Source organism: Chrysemys picta, chromosome 7, assembly GCF_011386835.1.
Source record: "Chrysemys picta bellii isolate R12L10 chromosome 7, ASM1138683v2, whole genome shotgun sequence".
Lineage (NCBI taxonomy): Eukaryota > Metazoa > Chordata > Testudines > Emydidae > Chrysemys > Chrysemys picta.
Window position 1 is genome coordinate 117,160,283 of NC_088797.1, and position 26,651 is coordinate 117,186,933.

Below are 26,651 nucleotides of genomic sequence, written 5' to 3' on the forward strand. Positions count from 1 at the left end.
CTGGCTAACATGTGCCATGTTAATTTTATTTGTTCTAGTTTTTTTTCCAATCAAGATGTCATACGGTACCAAATCAAATGTCTTAAAGAAGTCTATGTATGTTACGTTAACACTATTACCAGTTTGACTGATTAAAGGTAATCTCATCAAAAAAGATATCAAGTTAGTTTAATAGGATCTGTTTTCCATAAACACATGCTGATTTGCATTAATTACATATACCCTTCTTTGCTCTTTATTAATCGAGTCCCATATTATCTGCTCCATTATCTTTGCTGGGATTGACGTCAAGCTGATAGGCCCATAATTACCTGGGCCATCCTGCTTACCCTTTTTAAAAACTGGCACAACATTAGCTTTCTTCCAGTCTTCTGGAACTTCCCCAGTGCTCCAAGAGTTATTGAAAACCAACATTAATGGTCCAGTGAGCTACTCAATCAGGTCTTTTAAAACTCTTGGATGCAACATATCTGGACCTGCTGATTTTAAAATGTGTAATCTGTTTAACATCCTACAGAGAAACTGGTGGAATGGAAAGTGTTCTCTCATCACCATATGATGAGACTACATAATCTGTGTCTTCCTCCAATACAGAATAGAAATATCTATTGAACACTATTCTGCCTTATTATTGTAACGCTACCATTTCCATCTAATAATGGACCATTATCAGAATTCTTTTTGTTCCTAATATATTAAAAAAAAAACCTCCTTATTGTCCTCAACTCTGGAGGTCATAGATTTCTCTTTGTGTCCCTTGACTTCCCTTATCAATTTTCTACAATTCCTACCTTCTAATTTATATTCATTACTATCAACTTCCCCTTTCCTCAATTTGTAATATATTATTTTTTATAGCTGACTTCACTTCCCCTCTAAACCAAGTCTTTTTTTAACCAACATAGTCTTCTTCCTCGATTGTGGCATTTTGGCTTTTGGGGCATCTAGTAAGGTGTTCTGAAATTATTCCCAATTATTCATATTTTTCTAGTTCTTCCTCCCAGCTGATTGGGCTCAGAGTTGTTTTCAGCTTTGTGAAATTGGCCCTATTACAGCACGAAGTGTACATATTACTGGTCTGGCCTTCATTCTGCTCGCACATTCTAAGTGTGATCAAGTCGCAATCGCTTGTACCTAAGCTACCATTAATTTTTAGTTCTGTGATCAGTTCCTCTTCATCTGTTAGGACAGGGTCTAAAAGAGAATTCCGCCATATGGCAAAGAGACAGACTTAAGAGTGGGGTGCTGCTCCATGCAGGGCATGGGGGCTGACCATGGACACATCTGAGGAGGACTTGCAGGAGGGACTTGGTCCAACCTGAAATGCTGACAAACCTCACAAGAAGGGGTGATATCCAACTGGGTGTGTCTCAGGACCTTTGTTTTGTTTTCAGAGACCTGTAACTCTCGAGTGTTTTCAGAGCAAAGTTTCTGTGGGTAAGAAATTCCTTTGCTAAGCCTGTATTCACGGCTTTCCTGCCACAATGTCTCCAGAGGGATTAAACTAGAAGTCCAGAGGCTATAGCCTAAGTGGACCTCTAGGGGTGAGTACGTATTAGCAACTGCGGGGGCTCAAGAGGTTTCAGACACTGATTTCAGCATCTAGGGTGGCTGGGCAGTAGTGCCTCATGTCCCAAAGAAGGGTGTTAAACAGGATATCTGAACCTGCCCTATAGTCCCAGAGCTAGAAATAGTGATTACACTCTCTCCAGAGCCAGTGGGCTCAGAAGCACTTGAGACCCCTCACCTGATGACTGAAGAGTGGGGGACTGGCCCAGGTTGTAACATATAAGATTTGTGTGAACTCTGCAGCCCAGTCACACATTGGACAGCTATTGCCATCTACATTTGCACTCATTGCTCAACCGAAAACGTTCATCCCTTTTTCACTGCCTCACTCCTCACCCCAACTGTGAATATTTAAGGATAGTAAATTCTCTCATGTTGAGAGCCACCGCAAAGACCATACACTACTTAGAACCCACTTGAGCCTTCAAAATGGGGCTCAAGCAGCGCAGAGAGTCAACCCTCTACAGCAGAGGTTCTCAAAATGTGGTCCGAGGACCATCAGTGGTCCATGAACACCGTTCAGGTGGTCCGCGGATAGCTCTCTCTAAGGTGCACGCCTGGGCAGCCACACACAAGAGACTCAAGGGCCACCCACCTAATTAGTAGAGCTGCGCAGGCGTGGCTCCACTAATTAGGTGCCTGGACCCTGGAGATGCCCATGTAAGGTGAGGTGGCGGCCTTGTGGGGAATAGAGGGTAGGTGGCAGTGGGGTGAAAAGAGGAGGTCGGGGGAATTTGGGACATGCAGGGCTGTGGTGGCCAGAGAAAGAGGCAACTTTCTGCAGCTCCAGGGCTGTGGCTGCCAGGGAGAGACAGCCCTCCTTCCCAGCCCCAGCTCGGGGGCTGCCCTGGCAGGGGGGAGAGAGAGAGAGACCCCCCTCCTTCCCAGCCCCAGCTCGGGGGCTGCCCTGGCAGGGGGGGGGAGAGAGAGAGACCCCCCTCCTTCCCAGCCCCAGCTTGGGGGCTGCCATGGCGGGGGAGGCCTCCCCATTCCCAGCCCCAGCTTGGGGACTGCCACAGTGGGGAGAGAGGGCACATCCATCACATTAGAAAGGTAAGACTACTGATATTAAAATATGAATTGTGTGCTTTTATTTGTAGAACAAAAGAACGTTAATGATTAAGGTTTTTTTATATAGCACTTTTATCCAAAGTGCTTTACAATAGTTAGCTAACGGTACAAACCACATTCAGAAAGATCATTAAGTGGTCTGCCGAGACCCGCAGAAATTTTCAAGTTGTCCGCGGGGAAAAAAAAAAAAAAAGTTTGAGAACCACTGCCCTATACTATACAGATTTCCTGGGGGAGACCAGCATTTCTCAAATTGGGGGTCCTGACCCAAAAGGGAGTTGCGGGGGGTGGGGGGAGGGAGCACAAGATTATTTTAGGTGGTTTGCGGTATTGCCACCCTTATTTCTGCACTGCCTTCAGAACTAGGTGGCCAGAGAGTGGCGGCTGCTGACTGATGACCTAGCTCTCCAGCAGCCACCACTCTCCAGCTGCCCTGCTCTGAAGGCAGCACCGCCACCAGCAGCAGCGCAGAAGTAATGGTAGCAATACCACATCCCCCCCCCCCTACAATAACCTTGTGACCCCCCCCCCAACTCCTTTTTGGGTCAGGACCCAACAATTACAGGACCCTGAAATTTAAGATTTAAATAGCTGAAATCATGAAATTTACAATTTTAAAAATCCTATGATTGTGAAATTGACCAAAATGGACCGTGAATTTGATAGGGCCCTACTCATAACATACAAACACTGAGAGTATAACTTGTTCCTGCTGACCTGCCTCTTTATTGCGGCTAGAGACCGAGTCCAGCCGTAGGAATAGTTATCACTGTGCTCATATTCACATCAGGCACGACATGCCATTGTAGGCAACCCCAAGCTGTCAGTATCCCTGCGGCTGTCCAGCCAGGGCAAAAACACTGCTCCTACTCCTTGGAGATGGGACAGGCTTATCGCAGGGTCGATTCTCACGAACAGGATGGTTAGTAATACATAGCCCTTTCCCCTTTATGTCTGGAAGATCCTACAGCTGCGAAGTGTCATTAGCTAATGTCTGGCTTTACTAGGTGCTCTACTTCAGTGGTTCTCATCCAGGGGTCCAGGGGGGCTCTGCCAAGCAGGGCCGGCATTAGACTTGCTGGGGTTTAGGGCAGAAAGCCACATGGTGCTGAAGCCCGAGGCTCTGAGCCCCGCCACCCGGGGCTAAAGCTGAAGCCTGAACAACTTTGCTTTGCAGGGCCCCCTGTGGCATGGGGCCCTAGGCAACTGCCCTGCTTGCTACCCCCTAACACTGGTCCTGGCTTTTATATGCAGAAAAGCATTTGACACAGCTTGAGAACCCCTGCACTAGTTAATAAGCTATCGCACTGGAAGTGCTGCTAAAAGAAAACTCTGCCCAGCCCAGCCATGAAAGGGTCCAGAAGGTCAAAGCACTTCTCCCCAGGAACAAACTGGAATATGCATTTAAATATCAGGGGGTTTTAATTAAAATTGGCATTTCTGAGGCTCCTGCTGGGGACAGCTATGTTGCAGAAGTGACATTTTTGACACTTAACAGCATGGCAGCCCTACTGTACATTAGAGACTGTAAATCCGCTACCAACCTGCCACTGGTCTGATTTATCAACAAGAAAAGATGCTTTCATGATTAAATACGACTTGAAATTATTAAAGGCCTAATCTAGGCCTAGCATCTGCACGTGCAGCTCCATTGACTTCAATTGCACGGCACCTGCTGATATCTGGGGCCAGATCCTCTGCTGGTGTAAAGCAATGGGCCAAATTATAGCACTTGGAGGATTTGGCCCTGAGTCTGAACTGGGCCCTGGCCGTAACATTGCTTTTTAGTATTGCTAATCCAGTATTACAATCAGGACAGGGACTTCTTTTGAAGTCACGTCACAGTCCCACACTGCCAGCATCACAAACAGTGTCACTGTTTCACATGCTGTCTGCTGTGCTAGCCCAGGTTTTGGGGCTTTGTTGAAGGCCCAGCCCAAGGGAATCTTTCTATCCACTCCAATAGGTGCTGGATCAGGCCCTAAAATTCAATATTAAAATAACTCTTGGCTTCACTGAGGATGTCCATAACTCCTGACATATACAGAGCACTGACCCCCAAAGTCTTGTCCCAGCCGCCCCTGCGGCTTGCATAACAGGGATGAATAATTCAGGGGAACGTCTCTACCTAGAGACTGATCTTGCAAACACTTAATACCAGCTGTAGTGCTTAATACCAGCTTTTTGTTCTGTGTTTGTACAGCGCCCAGCACAATGGGGTCCATGATTAGGGTTCCTAAGCTTTCCTAAGGGTTCCGTTAAAAGAGTGCTCGTTTCTTGATGACACTGGGCCTGATCCAGTGGCCATTGAATAAACGGAAAGGCTCCCATTGACTTGACTGGGCGTTGGATCTGGATCATTGCACTGCGATTGTATTCCTGCATAAGTCTGACACTTCAAGCATGTTCTATAGCTTCACTGCAGCACTGAAGAACTGGATTATGAATGCAGCAGAAGCCTAGAGACTGTTGCAGGTGCAACAAGGCACCTCCTCTCAGTCTGCCGCACATGGCCAATTCCCTCCTCTCAACTTCCCTGCAACCTTTTCCTTCTCACTGTAAAGGAATGTGAAGTACCTCAGGCAGAGACTGGGTGATTTTTCCACTGACTGCTGGAGAGACCCTGTCACGGCCATCTGAGAGAAGTGCAGCTGAACGTGTATTATACCCAGAAGATCTGGCAAGAACAGTAGCTGCCCATTTGATTAAGGTTGTGCAGCATCCTTTCGTTGGCTGGGTTTGCAATCTGAGGTTCTCTTTAGACTCACAGCTGCCACTTGGAGTTCAGGCAGCAGCTACAGCCAGGTGGCTTTTCTGTGGCAGCGTTGCTTGGACGCAAATCTTGTTACTGTCATCCATGCCTGTGTCATGTGATCACAAAACACGTGTGCTTGGTGTTGCCAACTCTTGCCAAAGTACTGTGAATAATGTGATTTTGGCCCTTGCTGGAGCTAATCTGAGGGGAGAAACTCCAGCCTTCAAAATTTTTGGACTGCCGGGCAGGGTGGAGAACAACTGATTGGCTGCCTTCTCAACTTCTCCGCCTCCTGGAAAATAGCAGCCTATCAGAGCTGCTGCCGGAGGCAGGCAAAAGTTCTATCTCCCACCCCTCAGAAGGTTAGAGAAGTTTTTAGATAAAGGAGGGTGGAGAGGGAGCAGCCAACACCATTTTCACAAAAGGGAAGAAGAAAGCAGAAAGAGCCCAGAACCTCAGGCCAGCTCCTCCCTTCACCCCTTCTGAAAAATGGGTTGGCTTCTTTCCGCTCCTCTCCTCTGGAAGCCATTTATTTTTATTTCTACAAACTTGAAAACACTCAGAGCTGGTGTTTCTGTGATGCTATTTGGCAATTCCAAAGGAAAGGAAGTGGAGATATTCCAGCCACAGACAAGATGTTCTTCAAAAGGAACATTTGGCAAGTCACATTGTTCTTGTCTGGCTCTCACAGCAAGACTAGATTAACCAGCTGGTTGGACTACTCATAACAAATATGTTTACCCTGAAAATAAAATCTGATCTACTTACTTAGCCATCCTGTGCTTAAATTGTCACAGAAAAAGCCAGGATATCTATTGATCTTCTTTACATGCCATTGTTGCTTTAGATAGTAATTCTTTCAAAATGATTAAATGTGGTTTTAGTTGCTTTTTACATGTTTATTTACGTGTTTACTCACAAAGAAAAAGCAGTGAGAGTGTGAGTGAGACATTGGTCAGGGATTAATTTCTGGGCTAAGCTTTAGATTGGGGAGTGATGTGCCCTTATCTCTTCATAACACATGCAGGGACATATGGATGGTGTATTCTGAAAGGTATTTTGCCATCTTCATACACTGAAACTCCAGGTAGTTAATTAAGGGCCATTTGCAAAAAGGAAAAGGCAGGGGGTGTAATACAAAGGAGTGTTTTGCACAGCAATGAAGCTTCGGGTTGGGGAGTAGCAGGTACTGGTCTCTTCATACCAGTTTAATGGGGATAAGTACATGTCACTTGTGGTGACCCAAGAGGTAATTGGGGTGTAACATGTGCCAGCAGCAAAAATAAAGTTTCAGGTCAGGGGGTGGCATCTCCAAGGTACTTTAGTGTAGTCTAAGGCTAGGTCTACACTACGGGGGGGGGGGGGGGGGGGGGGGGGGGGGGGGGGGGGAGAGGAGTCGACCTAAGATACGCAACTTCAGCTACGCTATTTGCGTACTGAAGTTGCGTATTTTAGGTCAATTTACCTGGCTGTGAGGACGGCGGCGAGTCGACCGCTGCCGCTCCCCCGCCGACTCCGCTTCCGCCTCTCACTGCGGTGGAGTTCCGGAGTCGACGGCAGAGCGATCGGGGATCGATTTTATCGTGTCTACACTAAATGCGATAAATCGATCCCCGATAGATCGATCGCTACCCGCCAATCCAGCGGGTAGTGAAGACGTGCCCTAACAGTTACAAGGAGGTGTCATTTGGGGTATTTTGTCATTTACAGTCAGTCAAACCCAGGTCCTTATTCAAGGAAGGTGTACGTGTGTGGGGGTGTAACATGTGGCAGCATTTTATGCAGGAAAAAAGATTGGGTCATGGTGTGGTATTTCCCAGCTACCTCAGAAAGGTTCAGTGCTCGCAGGACATGTCACCCGTCTTTTACAAATCCTCAAATCCAAGTTACTTATTCTAATTGAGAGGAAATTGCTCTACAGGGGATTCTTCTAACATTACTATATTTTGTTATAAAAGTCAAAATCAACCTCCTGTATTTTGGGGAAATTCTTAAAAGTTTAAATTTACATGGATGATGTATTTATTCTTTTAAAAACCAGCCTTTCCACACTGGAGTAAGGACCCAACTTCAACCTCATTGCCACAGCTGAAGTAAACACGGGCATCCGAACCTGAGCCCCTTTCGTATGAAAAGACAATGTTCAAATAAAATGTACCTTGGGCACAGAGGAAAAGGCAGATGGAGTCAAATGGCAGTAAGAGGCTCATGGTGACAAACTGAAATTTAAAAAGAAAGGAACAAACATTAATTTTCACAAACTCCCAAAAATACAATTCTCACGTTATAACTTTCACTGGGGAGACGTATTCCATTCCTTTGCAGCTGTCTAACATCATCACTTGAGAAAGTTTGTTTGCCCTAAAGACGCATATATATAATACACAAACAGAGACACTTAGGAAAAGGGGCTGGTGGGAAGAGAGAATTAAAAAAAAGAGATCAAGATGTAAATTGAGGGCGAGAAAAAGGAGGGGAAAAAAATCTTATAAATATGTTTGTTTCCCTGTTTGAAGTAACCTGCAATAGAGACTCCAGACAGTAGAAATGGCTGCAGAAGCAACTGAAGCAGGGACTGCTGAACTGAGGGAAGGGGAAAATGGGGCCCCGTTGGGGCCACCCCTTCCTTCCAGACTGAGAGCTGTGCAATTCTTGGGACACTAGGATTCAGGGGTGCCCTCTTCCTCCTTCCCTTTTCTTTCTATTTAGCTGACCCCTTCCTAACTAACCGGTTCCAAAACAATCATGGAACTAAGGCCTGGTCTACACTGGGGGGGGGGGGGGGGGGGAGGGGCGGGGGGGAGGAAATTGATCTAAGATATACAACTTCAGCTACGAGAATAGCGTAGCTGAAGTCGATGTATCTTAGATCAACTTAGAATCACTTACTTCGCGTCCTTGCGGTGCAGGATCGACGGCTGCCGCTCCCCTGTTGACTCCGCTTCCGCTTCTCGCCGTGGTGGAGTTCCGGAGTCGACAGCAGAGCGATCGGGGATCGATTTATTGTGTCTACACTAGATGCAATAAATCAATCCCTGATAGATCGATCACTACCCGCCGATCCAGCGGGTAGTGTAGACGTACCCTAACATGACATTTGCTGCCATCACACTGTTCACTCTGATTAGGTGTTATATACATAACCCGATCACACACACCCCTCAGGCAAAGGTTACAGGTAAATAAGTGGACAGTCACGGCACCAGACCATAGGGATTGACAGACTCAGGATAGGCCAGAGCATCATGGGAGGAGAGGTCCAAAATCAGGATGGAAATAAAGCCTCTGTCATGGAATTTGGTCCTTCTCCTTCTGCTCTCAGACAGAAATGGCAAAGGAAGAAATGCACTGGGCGAAAAGAGAGGAGGAAAAAAGGCGACCAGACTTTTTCCAAAGCCTGTCTGTTTAGTCATAATGGAAGATCCCTTGGTTAAAGTGATAAAAACCAGACACAATGGGGCCTTTGGGCGCTACCATAATAGCAATCAGGATTACAAGGATACAGAAAATCCCTGCCATACAGCATTTATGAGTTGACTTGGATTGCCCATTCCTATCAACATCAGCAACCGACCTTTTAAGCAGGCTAGGTTCTAGATTTCTCAGCCAGGGCACGTCTCTACTTTCTAGGTGTGCATTCCTAGATGGTTGTCCTGCTTGAAGCGTGTATATGGATGCACTGTACATACTGGGGCAGGCTGAAATTGCCCTTGAAGATGCTGAATGCCAAGAAAAGACGGTTACTCACCGTTGTAACTGTTGTTCTTCGAGATGTGTTGCTCATATCCATTCCATTAGGTGTGTGCGCGCCGCGTGCACGATCGTCGGAAGATTTTTACCCTAGCAACACCGGCGGGTCGGCTGTGGAGCCCCCTAGAGTGGCGCCTTCATGGCGCTGAATATATACCCCAGCCGACCCGGCGCCCCCTCAGTTCCTTCTTGCCGGCTACTCCGACAGTGGGGACGGGGGGCGGGTTTGGAATGGATATGAGCAACACATCTCGAAGAACAACAGTTACAACGGTGAGTAACCGTCTTTTCTTCTTCGAGTGCTTGCTCATATCCATTCCATTAGGTGACTCCCAAGCCCAACTTAGGTGGTGGGGTCGGAGTGAGACATTGCTGTGTGCAAAACTGCTGATCCGAAGGCAGCATCGTCCCTGGACTGCTGCACTAGTGCATAGTGTTCTGTAAACGTGTGGACTGACGACCAAACCGCAGCTCTACAAATGTCCTGGATCGGAACTTGCGCCAGGAAAGCCGTCGAGGAAGCTTGGGCCCTCGTGGAGTGAGCGGTGAGGTGTGGTACTGAGACACCTGCCAGGTCGTAGCAAGTCCGGATGCAAGACGTAATCCAGGAGGATAGGCGTTGTGATGAGACCGGTGAGCCTTTCATTCGGTCGGCCACTGCAACGAAGAGTTGCGTCGTCTTTCTAAAGTGCCTTGTGCGGTCAATATAGAAGGCCAGGGCCCTGCGTACGTCCAGAGAATGCAAACGTTGATCCTGGCGAGTAGCATGTGGTTTAGGATGAAAGACCGGGAGAAATATATCCTGGTTGATATGAAATGGAGAAACCACCTTAGGGAGAAAGGCAGGATGTGGGCGGAGCTGCACTTTATCCTTATGGAAAACTGTGTAAGGGGGCTCGGATGTAAGCGCCCTGAGTTCAGAAACGCGCCTTGCTGAGGTGATGGCTACGAGGAAGGCTGTCTTCCAGGATAGGTACAAAAGTGAACAGGTGGCCAGTGGCTCGAATGGAGGACCTGTGAGCTTGGAGAGAACCAGGTTGAGGTCCCACGTTGGAACGGGCTGACGTTGTTGTGGGTACATCCGGTCTAAGCCCTTGAGGAATCTAACGACCATCGGGTTAGAAAATACCGAGGACGCGAGTTCCCCTGGGTGAAAGGCCGATATAGCGGCCAGGTGAACTCTAATTGAAGATATCGCCAACCCTTGCTGTTTTAGGGAGAGGAGATATTCCAAAATGAGAGGGATAGGTGCCTGTAACGGGGACGTGGCTCGTTGTTCGCACCAACAGGAGAACCGCTTCCACTTGGCCAAGTATGTGGTCCGTGTTGAGGGCTTCCTACTGCTCAGCAGAATCTGTTGGACAGAGTGCGAGCACTGCTGCTCTGCCTGGGTGAACCATGGAGCAGCCACGCCGTGAGGTGGAGTGATTGCAGGTCGGGGTGACGCAGGCGGCCGTGGTCCTGAGAGATGAGATCCGGGCATGATGGAAGCGGGATCGGTGTCTGAACCGAGAGCTCCAACAGCGTGGTGTACCAATGTTGTCTCGGCCACGCTGGGGCGATCAGAATCACCTGTGCCTGGTCTCTGCGCAATTTGAGCAGTACCTTGTGGACCAGCGGAAATGGAGGGAAGGCATAAAACAGGTGGTCTTTCCAGGGAAGGAGAAACGCATCCGAGAGGGAGCCCGGAGCTCGACCTTGCAGGGAGCAGAACACGTGGCACTTCCTGTTGTCTTGAGATGCAAACAGGTCTATCTGGGGAAACCCCCACTTCTGGAAAACGGAATGTATGATGTCCGGACGGATAGACCACTCGTGTGTTTGAAAGGACCTGCTGAGTCGGTCCGCCAGAGTGTTCTGGACTCCAGGGAGGAACGATGCCGTGAGATGGATTGAGTGGGCGATGCAGAAGCCCCACAGGCGAATGGCCTCTTGGCATAGAATTGACGAACGTGCTCCTCCTTGCTTGTTGATGTAAAACATGGCCGTGGTGTTGTCGATGAGAACTAACACACAGCGGCCACGTAGGAGGTTGAGAAATGCCTGGCACGCCAGGCGCACCGCCATCAGTTCCCGAACATTGATGTGCAGGGCTATCTGGGGTGCAGTCCACAGGCCCTGGGTATGGTGTTCGCTGAGATGGGCGCCCTAACCCAGGGATGAAGCGTCTGTGACCAGGTGCAGAGAGGGTTGTGGGGCGTGAAACGGCATCCCCTCGCAAACCACCTTGTGGTCTAGCCACCATGTGAGGGAGGTCAGGACCGAGTTTGGGACCGTGACCACCATGTTCAGGCTGTCCCGATGTGGGCGGTATATTGATGACACCCAGGTCTGGAGTGGGCGAAGCCGAAGTCTGGCATGCCTGGTTACGTACGTGCAGGAAGCCATGTGACCCAGCAGGGTAAGGCACGACCTCACCGTGGTAGTAGGGAAGGCCTTGAGTCCTTGAATGAGGCTCGTGATGGTGCAAAAGCGATTGTCTGGCAGGATGGCTTGTGCACGTCTGGAGTCTAGAACCGCGCCGATGAATTCTATTCTCTGGGTAGGTTCCAGAGTGGATTTGTCCTTGTTGAGTGGGATACCCAACTTGTTGAATGTGTGCACTATTATGTGGACGTGATCTCGAACTTGTTCTTTGGTGCGACCGCGTACCAGCCAGTCGTCTAGGTACGGGAACACCTGTATCCCTTGCCGACGAAGGTACGCTGCCACGACAGCCATACATTTCGTGAACACCCTTGGGGCCGAGGATAGGCCGAAGGGAAGGACTGCAAATTGGTAGTGCACCTTGCTTACCACGAACCGCAGGAAGCGTCTGTGAGGCGGGTAAATTGCTATGTGAAAGTATGCATCTTTCATGTCGAGGGCGGCGAACCAGTCTCCAGGATCGAGGGAAGGGATAATGGTCCCCAAAGAGACCATGCGGAACTTCAACTTTACTATGAATTTGTTGAGTCCGCGCAAGTCCAAGATGGGTCGCAGACCTCCTTTGGACTTGGGAATGAGGAAGTAACGGGAATAGAATCCCCTGCCCCTTAACTCCACTGGAACCTCCTCTATGACCCCCATAGCAAGGAGCATGGAAACTTCCTGTGTAAGAAGTTGCTCGTGAGAAGGGTCCCTGAAGAGGGACGGGGAATGGGGGGAGGAGGGGGGAATTGAGGAAAACTGGATAGCATATCCCCTGTCCACCGTGCGAAGGACCCAACGGTCCGAGGTTATAAGGGACCAGGCATGGTGGAAATGGGAAAGGCGATCCCGAAAGGATGGGGCTGGATCCTGTGGGATGACTGGGGCGCCGTCCTCGACCGCACCTTCAAAAGTTCTGCCTGGGGCCTGAAGGTGGTCTAGGTGGCCCCTGGTTCTGACCAGGTTGAGGGCCGGTCCACCTTCTTCTACCACCTCATCCTCGCCTCCGGGTCGAGTCCTGTCTCTGACGAGGCGGGGGGGGGGGTAGAAGCGCTGAGGCTGCGGTCTAAATGGCCTGCGCTGAGGGCCCACAACATGCATCCCCAAGGAACGCATGATCGTCCTGGAGTCCTTGAGGCTCTGCAGGCGAGAGTCCGTCTTTTCTGAAAACAACCCTTGTCCTTCAAAGGGCAGATCCTGCAGGGTTTGCTGCAGTTCCTGAGGCAGACCCGAAACCTGGAGCCAGGAGATCCTCCGCATAGCGATACCTGAGGCCAGGGTTCTCGCAGCAGAGTCCGCTATGTCTAAGGAGGCCTGTAAGGAGGACCGAGCCACCTTCTTACCCTCCTCCACCAGGGCTCCAAACTCCTCCCTGGACTCTTGGGGAACCAACTCTTTGAACTTCCCCATAGAGTTCCAGGAGTTAAAGCTATAGCGGCTCAAGAGCGCCTGTTGATTAGCCGCTCTAAGTTGCAGCCCTCCGGCTGAGTAAACTTTACGGCCGAATAAATCGAGGCGCTTAGCCTCCTTCGATTTGGGCGCTGCGGCCTGCTGACCGTGGCGCTCCCTTGCGTTCACTGATGCCACCACCAGTGAACACGGCTGGGGGTGGGTATACAAGTACCCGTAGTCTTTAGACGGGACAAAGTATTTCCTTTCCACCCCTCTCGCTGTGGGTGGGATAGAGGCAGGAGTCTGCCATATCGTAGATACATTGGCTTGTATCGTGCGGATCAGGGGTAACGCCACCCTCAATGGGGCATCCGCTCCGAGGATATTCACGATGGGGTCGTGCACCTCCACTATCTCCTCCGCCTGCAGGTCCATATTACGGGCCATCCGACGCAGAAGATCTTGGTGAGCCCGAAGATCTATTGGAGGTGGACCTGTGCACGATGTGCCCGCCACTGCCTCATCCGGAGAGGAAGAGGAAGATGCCTCCGGTGGAACAGGATCCAAGGGAGGGTCCTGGTCTCCCTGCTCCTGGGCCGGAGCATCACCTGCGCTTGAGTCCAGGGCGTCAGGTGGTGCGGACACGGAAGCCTCCATGCCCCCTGGCGGAGGCCGAGAGATGGTGGACTCCGGGGCCCTTCTAACAGAGTGACCGGAGCGAGAGGTCGAAGCAACTGGAGCCCCTTGCGCCTGATGGTACGCCCACGGGGTCCAAAACGACCAGTGAGATGGGCCATGAGAATGGTCCTCTGTTATGTTCTGCCAATGGCCCAAGTCCTGTTCCTCGGCTTGCCCCTGAGGGGGGTATGCCGATCTCGAGAGGTCCTCCGAGGAGCGAGACCCCGATCTCGATGGCCATGGCGGTGCCGAGAGCGTCGAGACGATTCCCGTGGGCTGCGGTGCCGCACGGTGCCGGTCTGGAGATGATCTATCTCCACGCGGTGCCGGCGATCGGTGCCGGGACCGCGACCGGTGCCGATGACCTCGTCGGTGCCGGGAGTCGGATCTGGACCTCGACGAGGACCTGGAGTATGCCCGGTACCGGGAGCGGCCTCTCGACGTCGAGCGGCGACCGTAGCGGTGCCGAGAACTACGTCTCGACGTTGATCGGTGCCGACGATCATAGCGGTGCCGAGACGTAGAGCAGTGCCGCGAAGAAGATCTTGGCCGCGAGTACGACCGGTGCCGAGGTGATATTCGGTGCCGGGACTGCGAGCGGCGTGGGGACCTGCTTCGGGACCTGGATCGGTGCCGAGGTTCCAGCCCTTGCGATGGAGGGCGCATCAAGGCAGGTTTCCCCCTCGACTGGACCGGGCGAGGCAACGGTGCCGTCGGTGCCGGTGGTTGAGGCGGTGCCGGCTCCGTGAGAGCTATTAAGTCTCTCGCCGCCGCGAAGGTCTCTGGCGTCGACGGGAGGCACTGTATCACCGCCGGCCTCGGTGGAGACGCCGTCTGCACCGGACTCAACGGCCTCGGCGCCGGAGTCGACGGTGCTGGAGGCACCTGTTTCCGGTGCTCCACCGGCGTACGCGGCTCTACCCCCGGCACTGGGGGAGCCAGCGTCTTCGGCACGGAGGTCCCCGTCTTATGGGCTTTCTTATGCCCTGGGGATAATGACCGGCGCCGAGGCACTTGCTGTGCTTGCGGTGCCGACGAGGTCCGGTGCCGGGAAGGCTCATCTGACGCCACTCGCGTGGTCGTCATGGCCGGTGCCGCCGGGGCATTGCGCACCGAGGCGCTAGGTGCCGGGGCCTGACTTGTAGATGGAGCGTCCGGACTAAGTGCCGCCTCCATCAGGAGTTGCCGGAGCCGAAAGTCCCGCTCCTTCTTGGTCCTTGGTCTGAAGGCCTTACAGATCTTGCACTTATCTGTTTGATGGGACTCTCCCAGGCACTTCAGACAGGAGTCGTGCGGGTCGCTCGTGGGCATAGGCTTAGCGCAGGAGGCGCACAGCTTGAAGCCGGGAGCGTTGGGCATGAGCCCGGCCCCGCGGCCGGGGGAGAAAAGGGGGAGACGACCCCCTTAATCCCCTGAACTATTATAACAACTAGACAACTTTTAAAACTATTGAACTATTTAACTATAAACACTAGGACTATAACTATAACTATAACTGCGAATAACGAACTAAGCTAGGGAGAGTGGAGAACAGCTAAGCAGCGCTCCACAGTTCCAACGACCGTCAGGGGCGGTAAGAAGGAACTGAGGGGGCGCCGGGTCGGCTGGGGTATATATTCAGCGCCATGAAGGCGCCACTCTAGGGGGCTCCACAGCCGACCCGCCGGTGTTGCTAGGGTAAAAATCTTCCGACGATCGTGCACGCGGCGCGCACACACCTAATGGAATGGATATGAGCAAGCACTCGAAGAAGAAAGAGAGTTAACTGATTGCTGGTTGTGCAGAACATCCCCAGAATTAAACATGTCTCTTTTTCCATTGCACTTCATCTGCCTTTTGAATTTATGGGGGCTTACAAATCTCTTCTAACCTCAAGCCCTCAGCCCGGGTGACATTTTCAAATATACAGATTTGGGGTCTGGTTGGTGCCCAACTTTGCTGTGGTCCAGGCTTTCCAGTTAAAATCTGTATGTTGATTTCTAAAGCCAGTGACGAAATGGTGGGTGCGCTGGCATGCACAGAACAAACTTGGAAGGCTGCAGCATGGGTCCTTCTCTGGGTTTCACGGCAAAGGCCAAGTAGAACATGTAATTAAAGAGAATCAGGGACATTTCCTAATGTACAGGTAAGGTCTATTAGGGTGGGTAATTGCCTTTCAAGGGAAAGAGTGGAAACTCCATTGCTGTCGAGATTTAAATCTGATCGAGACAACACACTTCAGAATATACAGTAGGGAACAATCCTGCATTTCCAGGGGTAGTTAACAAGAAAAGTCTATTCTCCATCTTTAGGGTGGATGATCCTTTGATTTTCGTGGGATGATGATTTCAATCCTAGACATTACTCAGAAGGGGGGTTTTCTGAACAGCAAATGGCTTTCCTGCGATGTGCGGCTTGTCGTCTTAGAGCTTGTTTCCATGGGCAGTTAGCGCGCAGCAAGCTGCGGTGCAAATCGACAGTGCATCAGCTCACTTGCACAAACGGGCTGGGTGGACCCTGCTGCCACCTACTGAAAATTCAAGAGGACTTTGATCAACTCCCATTTCAAAACAGGGCTACACAGGGTCAGCTTTAAGCAGGTTGACTTCAGGATTCACAGATCTTACTTTAACGTGAGTGCGATTTGTTCTCGTTGCCAAAAGCCGAACTGCTTTTCTTAACGTGTGTGTGTGGGGAGGGCGTTATAGACTGAATGCTGCAGTCCAGTGGGACTATGCCCCTGAGTTAGGACTGCACAATCAGGCTGATAAACTCATGCTACCTTGACCTTTCCTTGATCACACACAGGTTTGGCATCAGTAGCAACCAATGTATACGTAGTAGGTAACATTTAAACTCTTCTCTAGCACTGTGTGAGAGAAGGTCTCTTAGCCAAAACATATCACCCTTCTAGGGGTGGGGGAACGTTCAGGAGGGGAGCACAGAGGAAAACAGAAGCACAAAGGACTCAGACATAAGGGTAAACTAGTCAGAAGACACACGGAAGGAAATGAGGTCCTAGGGCCTGAAGACAAATTCTCTCACTGCACGGAGGATGCTCTTTGGTTCGCATTGCGAGTGTCAGTCCCAGGAAAGACAAATGGCATGGAACATGGAGACTAGTTCATCTTACGTACAAGATGGAGGGCCGGGAGCCAAGATACCAGAGTTCATTCCCAGCTATGACACCCAGGTATGTCTACACTGCAAAGAAAACCCCCAGGTGCTGAGTCTTAGCCTGGGTCAATTGACTCAGGCTTCCAGGGCCCAACCTACGAGGCTAAAAAAAGCAGAGTTGATGTTCCTGCTCGGGATGAAGCCTGGGCTCTGTAATCCAGGGAGGGTCTCAGAGTCCAGGCTCCAGCCCGAGCGGGAACATCTACACTGCTAGTTTTAGCCTCACAGCCCAATCACACAAGCCTGAGTCAATTGACCCAGGCTCAGATTCAACAACACAGGTTTTTCTTTGCAGTACCTTTAGTGGCAAGATACCTGAGTCCCATTGAAACCAGACTGAGGCACCAAATCTGCTTTGGTGCTTTTGAAAATCCCACTAGGTGCCTAAGCTGCATCTTTAAGCACCTAAATCCATTTGGCAATCTGGCCCTAAAATCCTATGTGACCTTGGTTAAGTCCCTGCACCTTTCTGTGTCTCAATTTCCCCATATACAGAGTGCAATGCAGTTAGACTCCTCAGTCTACATTCAATGATGTTGAGATCCTTGGATGGAAGGTAGTGGTATTCCAGACACGCTAAGTGTTAGCATTATCCAACCTATGGGTGTCTAGGAAAAGGGATTCTCTTATCAAGTGAGGTATGCAAGAACTGTCTCTCATTTGAATGACAGACTCCGTGTTCTCCCACATAACCTCAGGTTGAGTTACATTTGTAAGTGGGAGCATATCCAATTGACAGCTGAAGGAACAAAAGGGGTCTGATTATTATCCTCATTGCCAGGAGGTACAAATACAAAAACAAAACCCACCCTTTACATACACTATTTAGAGTCTCCAGAAAAACTAACCTCATTACAAAGGCAAGCACTGACCCTAACCTCTCACATCCCACATGCTCAGGACCTGACCACAGCTTCATTACGTAGCATTCCTAAACAGACCTGTAAACAAAAAAAGGTTTCAGAAGGCACGATGCAGTTAATTAGATCTGTCCTGATTAACTATACCGTGCAGCAAACAGCAGTGAACAGAGAGGCCTGTGTTTATACAGTGGGTGATGAGAAAAGGACACAAACATTTTACTGAGGGTTACCCAACAGCAACATACCTTGATGTTTACAAAATGGCTCGGCTAAGATGACACCAGAAAGACAAAAATGGGGGAGAGACAGCAGAAAGATCAGACCTTTGCAACTGATGGAATGTTGCTTTTTCTCTCCTTAGAACTGATCGTCATGGGAATAGCAAGGGCCAGGAGAGGCGAGGTGGAGAAGAAGGGTCATCACTCGGTGCATTGGAGGGCAAAGGATCTTCTGGGGGGTTGGATGTTCTGCCCCCTTCTTAGTCAAACTCATACTACTCAACCTTTCACCAAAGATCTCAAAACGTTTGATAAATTTTACAAACCAATGACAGGCTATGTCTACTTTAACAATGAAAATTCTCTCAAGAGTTCTGACTGTACTGCTGCTCCCTAACCATCTCTAAACAGCAAAGGTATGTATTCTAATTCAAGGCTGCCCACAGTATGTGGAGCAAAGCAAGACAAGCGGGGCTCCTTGCAGTTCTCTCTGGCCCTTGGTATGGACACCCAGCTTCTGCATACCCACTGCTGGCCACTGCAAAACAGGGAGGGAGGAGATTGTAGGAAAAGATCCCTAATGTGGTGCATTGCTACCCAGTGACACTGTATCACAAAGGGACAAGTAGTGAAAAGAGGGTCACGCCCTTGGCAGCGCTAGTATTGGAATTATCTATTCCTGTCAGCTGCTGGACACTTATTAGATCTCTTGCATGCAGAGGTAAATATGCATCTACCCAGGTAGCACAGGTATGAGGCTGCCACTGTTTTTTAACGTAGTTTTCAAGTTAACCACATTTAGTGTTGCAGGAATGTAAATCTCAGATCCAAATGCAACGGCTCAATCACAGAGACTGAGCGGATGGCAAAAGCCTTTACATATTTTAGCTCAGACACTTGCTTTCGCTCAAGTAAACAAACTAACATCAACATTTAGCTCCTTTTCTAAACACTGTCCTTTTTGTGGCAGATCTTACCTTCCTAGCAGCTGGGAGGGAGGGGGTACAGTATACACCCTACTGGGGTCACATGCAGGTTGAAACGGTTAAGATTCCAAACTGATATATAACCCATGAAGACAAAGATATAAACAGAGGGCATGTCAAATGTCAATTGGTTTTACCATTCATCAGTTTTCAACCCATTACTTATCAGAGCCCGAGGGAATGCAGGACTTTGACCTTAAGTGATAGATGACTGCAGATCAGCTTTGGATGCCACCATCACTATTGCAGCAAAGCTCTGGCTGAGATAGTCACTGAACCCAGATCTCCTTCCACCCCAGTCCCCAGACCATCCTTTGTCCTCTATCACTTATTTGGTCCATCTTATTGAAACTATATGGGGTAGAAATGGTGTCTTCCTACCTGTTTGTACAATTAGCTCAATGGGGCTCTGGTCTCACTGGGCGCACTGCAATACAACTAATAGCTGTACTAAGTGTCTTATCTGAAGGACGTTACTAATGGAGGACCAGGTAGCTAAGGTCTGCCATTACTGTAGGCTTATTCCACTAGGCAGTGATAGCCACATCCTGACCGTCTGCCCATCAATCACCATCTCCACAGCTGTCTGGGAACTGTCAAATACATCAGTTATCAGTGAGTAGATAAAGGAAATAGCTACCTGGGCAGGGATTGACTTGTGAAGCAAAATGATGTTCTTGGAATCAGCTTCAAGATCAGCAGTTCTACTGGTCAGTGATAGGGTGGTGGTCGTTTCTGTGAGGGGAACACCTGGTTTTTAGGAGCCGGACTGAGAGGAACTTTTTGTGAGGAAACTTTGTTTAAATGCAAACACATAATTAGCTTGTAGAATGATTGCTGCAAATTAGAACTAGCCAAGAGCTTAGCAGGAGTAAAAACCAAAAACCAGGACTTGACATTTAAATGGATAATGAGACTATCCACAATAGGATAGTAACATTATGTGCGCACATACACAAGAGGCTTGTAGGGATATAAACCTTCATGACTCAGGGCATAAGGCACCCTCTAATTGACGAGGAGGATTAGGAAAGGAACCTTTCCTCTGGTTAGATTATTCCATAATTGCTCACTTCAGGATTCTTACACCTTCCCCCAGAATGTCTCATACCAGCCACTGTCAGAGGAAGGATCAGAGACTAGATGGACTGTTGTAGAATATATGGGCTAAAGGTATTAACATAACCCAGTCACTGTCCAAAATTAAACAGCGTTAAACAAGGTTCGGGGTTTGGTGTACAGAGACCTCAGCTTACTTAGAATCCTGGCAAACACACCGTTAAACATCCTTGTAACCTTTTATTAAAGATGAAGAAAAGAAGGAAAAATATTTCACATGCAAAGTATTAAATAAGGCTTTCATATTAACAGCACCCCTTGTTCCCTTTCCCTTTGGCCGAAGAGCGTTTTGGCTGCAAAGCCCCCGTGTTTGTCAGCCTCTTAGGCCAGGTCTACACTAACCCCCTAATTCGAACTAAGGTACGGAACTTCAGCTACGTGAATAACGTAGCTGAAGTTCGAAGTACCTTAGTTCGAACTTACCTTGGTCCACACGCGGCAGGCAGGCTCCCCCGTCGACTCCGTGGTACTCCTCTCGCCGAGCTGGAGTACCACAGTCGACGGCGAGCACTTCCGGGTTCGACTTATCGCGTCCAGACTAGACGCGATAAGTCGAACCCAGAAGTTCGATCGCTCGCCGCCGAACTACCGGGTAAGTGTAGCCAAGGCCTTAGATAGTATCAGAGGTACTACCAACTGCCCTTTTGCAGAAAAGAGAAGTTAACTGAGATGGGCTGGAGCTGCTGTTAAAGTCTGATCCCGCTTCATCCCAGGTCGTGTTTGGGATTCAGCTGGAGCCAGCAGAGGTGGCAATGTCATCTGGGTCCCTCTCTTTGGCCCTTATCTGGTCAGGACAACTCTCAGGATCAGCATGTCAAAGGCCAGCTGAGTAACGTAGTTATACCAACATAAATTTGTAGTGTAGGCCAGGACTCAAACTCACATGGTCACATTCTATCAAATACAACTGGGGACGGGCTCAATGGCCCCAGATTCCCATATAGCTTTGCACATGCTTTGAACATTGTCTGGCTTCCACCCCAGAAGTGTCTGCATTTCAGTGTGATAATCTCTCTGTACTCCACACTTCCCTCCCAGGCATGGTGGGAGTACAGCAGGTTGGGGAAAGGGTTTAGTTTCTGCTGCAGAAAAAAAATGTTGTTTTGGAGAAAAAAATCAAAATACGGGGAAAAAATAAAAGAAAATTTTTCATCTTTGACAGGAAAAAAAAAAACAAAAACAAGATTTTCTGCAGAAATCAGACACTTGCCACCAAATTTTTTTGGCCAGCCCCAGCAGTGAGCCTAGTTAATGTTTGCAAAAGTGCTTTTGAGTCCCTGGAGAGAGAGAGCGAGAGAGAGAGAGTGGCTCTAGAGTGAAAAGTGGAATTGCAGAATTAAAGTTAATACTACCCCACTCAGGGCCGGCTCTAGCTTTTTTGCTGCCCCAAGCAGCAAAAAAAAGCGCCGCCCCCCAAGCCCCCCCCCGCCGAGCCGATCCCCCCCCCCGCGCCGGCCCCCCCACCAGAGCCACCCCCAGAGCGCCGCCCCCCCCGCCGAGCACCGCAACCCCCGAGCGCCAAGCGCCGCCGGAACCGAGCGCCGAGCCGCCCCCCCCACCGAGCGCCGCGCCGCCGGAGCCCGCCCCCGCCCCCTGCTGAGCGCCGCTGGAACCCCCCTCCAGCGCCCGTGCCCGCGCCGCCCCCCCGCCACGCGCTGGAGCCCCCCCCCATGCCGAGCGCCGCCGAGCCCCGCGCTGCCCCCACCCCCGCCGAGCGCTGCGCCGCCGGAGCCCGCCCCCGCCGAACCCCCCCCCCCCGAGCGCCGCCCCCCCCCGCCGGAGCGCCCCGCCCCGCGGAATGCTGCGCCGCGGTCCCCCCACCACCCCTTACCAGGTGCCAGCCCAAGCACGTGCTTGGGTGCTTGGTGCCTGGAGCCGGCCCTGACCCCACTGCTAATCATACCCAGCATTTCTCTAGTGCTGCTCATGATGCCAGAGTGCTTTACAAACATGGTCTAATGCCGTGGTTCTCAACCAAGGGTACACAGAGGTCTTCCAGGGGGTACATCAATTCATCTAGATATTTGCCTAGATGAATTGATCTAGGGCTACATAAAAAGCACTAGCGAAGTTAGTGCAAACTAACATTTCATCACAGACAATGCACTTGTTTATACTGCTCTATAGACTATACACTGAAATGTAAGTATAATATTTACATTCCAATTGATTTATTTTATAATTATGTGGTAAAAATGGGAACGTAAGCAATGTTTCAGTGCTAGTGTGCTGGGACACTCTTGTATTTCTAGGTCTGATTTTGTAAGCAAGTAGTTTAAGTGAGGCGAAACTTGGGGGTACGCAAGACAAACCCGACTCCTGAAAGGGACACAGTCATCTGGAAAGGTTGAGAGCCACTGATGTAATGAATCCTCCCCTGCCGCATGTGGTGTTGCCAAATTAGCAAGTCCAAAGTATGTTTAAATAAAAGAAAGTAAACACAAACCATTGCTTCAGCAAGGAAGTTGTTGTGTCCCTCAGTAGCTTCCAGCCCCATTACATGCCAGGAAGGGAAGATTATGTTTTTGCTCTTCCCCAAGGGCGTGATTACTACAAGTTAATTCCAAAGCATACGTGACTTAACAACAATGGAAAACTAGGACAAGACCCTACTTGCTACCAGATGTGACAGGTGTGCGGGGGGTGAGGGGATATTCTAGGTTGCTTCAGTACAGAGTACAGACAAAACTGTATGGAGGGCCGGGTAGGGAAGGCTGTGCCTCCCCAAACAGCCTGGCCTCCACCCCCTATCCGCCCCCTCCCACTTCCCGCCCCGACTGCCCCCCTCAGAACTCCCGACCCATCCAACCGCCCCTGCTCCTTGTCCTCTGACCACCGCCCCCAGAATCCCACCCCCTGACCACCACCCCTCTAAAGCCCCTTTCGGAATGTGGCCCTGCGAACATGGGCGGAGGACTCAGGAGCAGTCGCACAGCCGGAGAGAAGCGGTGGTTTTCTCTTCAAAGTGCTGCTTCTCTCCGGCCGGCTGCGCGGCCGCCCAGTGCTCCTCCTGAGTTCTCCGGCCTGCCTTCGCCGCGCTCCCGCCACCCACACCTCTCGCCTGCTCCCCTGAGGCTGCAGGTGAGACTCCCTCCTTGCTCTCTCCTGCCCCCGCAGTGCAGCCCCTCTCCCCCCACGGGAGGTGCGCCGGTGCTGAGCTGTCCGAGTGCCCGGCCCTGGGACCCCCTGTTGTTGGGGGGCCCCATGCCAGGACACCCTGTGTTTGCTGGTAAATCCGCCCCTGAGCCGCGCCGCCCGTCTGAAGCCAGCCACGCCACCCGGCAGGAGCTCGCAGTCCTACCACCCAGACTGCTGGTGGCACGGCAAGCTGAGGTTGCGGGGGGAGGGGGGGGGGGGGGACTGTGGACTAGCCTCCCGGGCCGGGAGTTCAAGGGCCAGGCAGGACGGTCCCATGGGCCGTAGTTTGCCCACCTCTGATCTAGAACCAGAGCTGAACTTAGTCTATAATAGGCTGAACCAAATGGATCCAAGACCCAGGGAAAATGCAGACCTGGAACACACAGCTTGAGCAGGTGTTTCTGTGAGACGGGGAAAAATAGAGCTTACAGTTCATGTAACCTACTGCTGATTTTTTGTTGAAATAGCGTGGTCATTATGGGGTACTATGGGAAACCATAATAAAATACCCATTAAAGTTCACCATTACTACCATGTCAGCAAAATGGTTAATACTGTGCACTGCTTTATTGCAAACCCAACTTCTGAGTCTGAACCTCTTAAATCAGTGCTGAGGCATGAAGAGGCTTACTTGAAAGTGCCAGCCAGTAGCTTTAATTAATTACCACCTACTCTTAGCTTGGCTCACAACCAAAAGAGCTGGCTTACCAGGCTGGTTTCTCAAACCCTCCTGGGTCTATTTATAGAACGAGAGAAAAAAAAAAAAAGATTATGTTGTGTTTTTATTCAAATGATCTTATGAACAAACCAAACTAGACTTCCGTGGATGGGCTATAATATGACTGGTTCACGCCAGGCATTGTTTTTTGAAAGGAATGCAACATTTGGCCTGAATAAGAAGTAACCCAACAGCCCAGTGCAGCCAAAAGCACAGATTTTTTGTAGACTGAAGTCTTCTTTCAAATGCAGATTTGACTCCCAAGATAAAACCAAACAGTCGATCTCTATTCCATTAGGTTTTTGGCTGACACAAAAGAGCTGCTTATTCTGATCCTTTCAATTCCTCTGGATTCATTCCCTCCCAGACACACACGTTCCCTCCTGAAATTTTAAGATCCTATTTTCCTGGGAGCGTGTTGGGGGTGGGATGAATACTACATTAGCGTCTTAGAAACAAAAGCACTCAGAAATAAGACACAGACGCATGTGTTTGCTCACGACAGGCAACAATGGAAGAACAGAAATTCAGTTCAAAAAGACAGCCACCCAACAGACACTCCTTCATGGCAGCTTTCCACAATGCCAAACGCCTGCCAGCAGCTCCACAACCTCAACTACACAACTAAGAGATTAACATGTTCTGCTGCATTCTTCTCCTCCAATGGTCACAGTAACACTTCTGTGAAAGGAAAGGACTCCAAGATTGCTAGGAGTCACTTTGACATTTCGAAATGGTTAATATATATATATTTGTAACCTTTCTGCCCATCTAAGTTGGCAGCAACAAGGGCCGGGTTCTGTATCTAGGGGTTTAGATGGGTCGGGAGTTCTGGGGGGGGCTGTCAGGGGGTGGGGAGTGGTTGGATGGGGGCATGGGAGTCCCAGGGGTCTGTCTGGGGGTGGGGGTGTGGATAAGGGTTGGAGCAGTCAGGGCACAGGTAGGGGGTAGGGTCCTAGGTGGCCAGTTAGGATTGGGGGGAGGGTCTCAGGAGGGGGCAGTCAGGGGACAAGAGGCAGGGAGGCTTAGGTAGGGGGTGAAGTCTTGGGGGGCAGTTAGGGGCAGTCGTCCCAGGAGGGGGCAGTCAGGGGACAAGGAGCGGGGGGGAGGGTTGGAGGTTCTGAGGGGGACGGGAAGTGGGTGGGGCAGGGGTGGGGCTAGGGCAGGGCTCCTCCCGTCCTCTTTTTTGCTTGCTGACATATGGTAACCCTAAGCAACCACCCAAAGTCCCAAAAGTCCAACAATCCCCAAAGTCTCTGTCCCTGGTCAGTGCAGCCCCAGAGTAAAAGGGGGGCACACAGGGTGTTAAGGGGCACCTTACGTGATCCGAGGCCGACCGGCCATCTCTCCGTGGGGTTCCGCCGCAGCCTTCACCACGAGCCAGTCCACTTCCTGCCGTGCCACGAACTGCTCTGCTCTACGAGCTGCTCCACTCCACTCACTGACCTGTGAGCCACTCCAGCTGTCCCTGCAAACGGCTCCACTCACCGACCTGTGAGCCACTCCAGCTGTCCCTGCAAACGGCTCTGCTCGCCGTTCCTTGGGCCCCTCCAACTGTCCCCGCAAGGCTCCGCGCTGCTCCTCCAGCCGTCCCCGCAAACTGCTCTGCCAGCTGCTTAGCAATATAGCTTCAGGCTCCCCCACTAGTTAACACAGCACTCAGTGATCTCAGCTCTTAGTAACTTTAGCTCTTTTGTGATCTCAGCTCTTAGTGATTTCAACTCGTAGTAGGGGAGCCCCAGTGCTGGTGCACCATTGGCCCAAAGTGAATTCAGCTCAGCAGCCTGTAACTAGACTCCTAATGTAATCATAGTTAGCTCTGATATTCAACAGTGGAGAGAGGAGGTGGTGCAGCTGTTGTTTCAGGCCCTCAAAGGGGGCCCATACCATCAGGTACAAATACCTGTCCCCATCTTCTCTCAATTCACTGGGTTGTGGAACCCATGTCCCTTGTCTAGCGAGAGCTACTTAGGTGATGGTGAGACCCTCTGTCATAAAACAGTTTCATTGTCCTTGATTCACCTAATCAGGGTAACAACACTTTATTCCTCCTGCCCCAATAACAGAGAAACTGGGGATCCCACCCCATCCAAAGTAACCACTATCAGTTGCTGTTGTCTCATGCCAGGCGGGTGGGTGTGCCTATGCAAACAAGATCAACCCCTGGAGTTAGTTTCCACACTCGCCATAATTCACCACCAGATGTCAGGGTAGAGCTCATCCTGACTCTGCTTACATCTGGTAGATCCATCATTTCTAGCTTCTCTGATCTAGTTTCAATTGGATATGCTTATTCTTCACTTCCTGTCCGAAACGGCTATATAGCATGGTTGCAAACTGTCAAGTAACTACCATGGCACCACCGTAGATATGCCCGCTCTAAATGGCTGGCGAATAGAGTTGGGTGAAAATGGGTGCATGTGTGGAAATTTTCAACTTTTTGGTTAAAAAAGAAGTTTTGATTTCAATTTTTTTGTTGAAAAGAAAAAAACAAAACAAACAAAAAAGAGAAATTTACCGCTAATTTTTGTTTAGTCAAACCCCAGTTTTCCACTGAAAATGCAGACGGTTTTGCTGGAAAATTTTCAAGCAGTCCTATTGGTAAAATGACGACGACTGTGCATAAAACGGGTCTATACTTACACCCAGCTGGGTCCTGTTTGGGCTTTGGATCAGGTCCTATAACAATTAACACTATCTGAATTTAGGACCTTTTTTGACTCCAAAAGCTTGTGCTAGAACTTACTGCACAGTTTGCTCCAGTGGACATCATCACGCTACTGATTTTGCCCATATGAGCAGCAGGTGTGTTTCCACAAACATCTGCAC

The 26,651-nt window shown here is 50.2% G+C and overlaps 1 protein-coding gene across 9 annotated transcripts in view; it reads right to left on the reverse strand.

Annotated features, from left to right (window-relative positions):
- VWA2 (von Willebrand factor A domain containing 2) overlaps positions 1–26,651 on the reverse strand; it is a 76,579-nt gene that overhangs the window by 42,983 nt on the left and 6,945 nt on the right. For 3 of the 9 annotated variants that reach the window (XM_024103602.3, XM_008166327.4, XM_065552465.1), the window contains exon 2: positions 7,554–7,614. The exons of 1 other annotated variant lie outside the window; for it this stretch is intronic. In XM_024103602.3, the coding sequence (XP_023959370.2) occupies positions 7,554–7,605 (52 nt within the window). In that variant the 5' untranslated portion in view covers positions 7,606–7,614. Of the gene's footprint in view, positions 1–7,553; positions 7,615–8,284; positions 8,945–17,628; positions 17,722–19,487; positions 19,583–26,651 lie in introns of those variants that run through there. 5 more of the 9 variants (XM_042855288.2, XM_024103600.3, XM_024103604.3 and 2 more) reach the window with 3 other exon arrangements.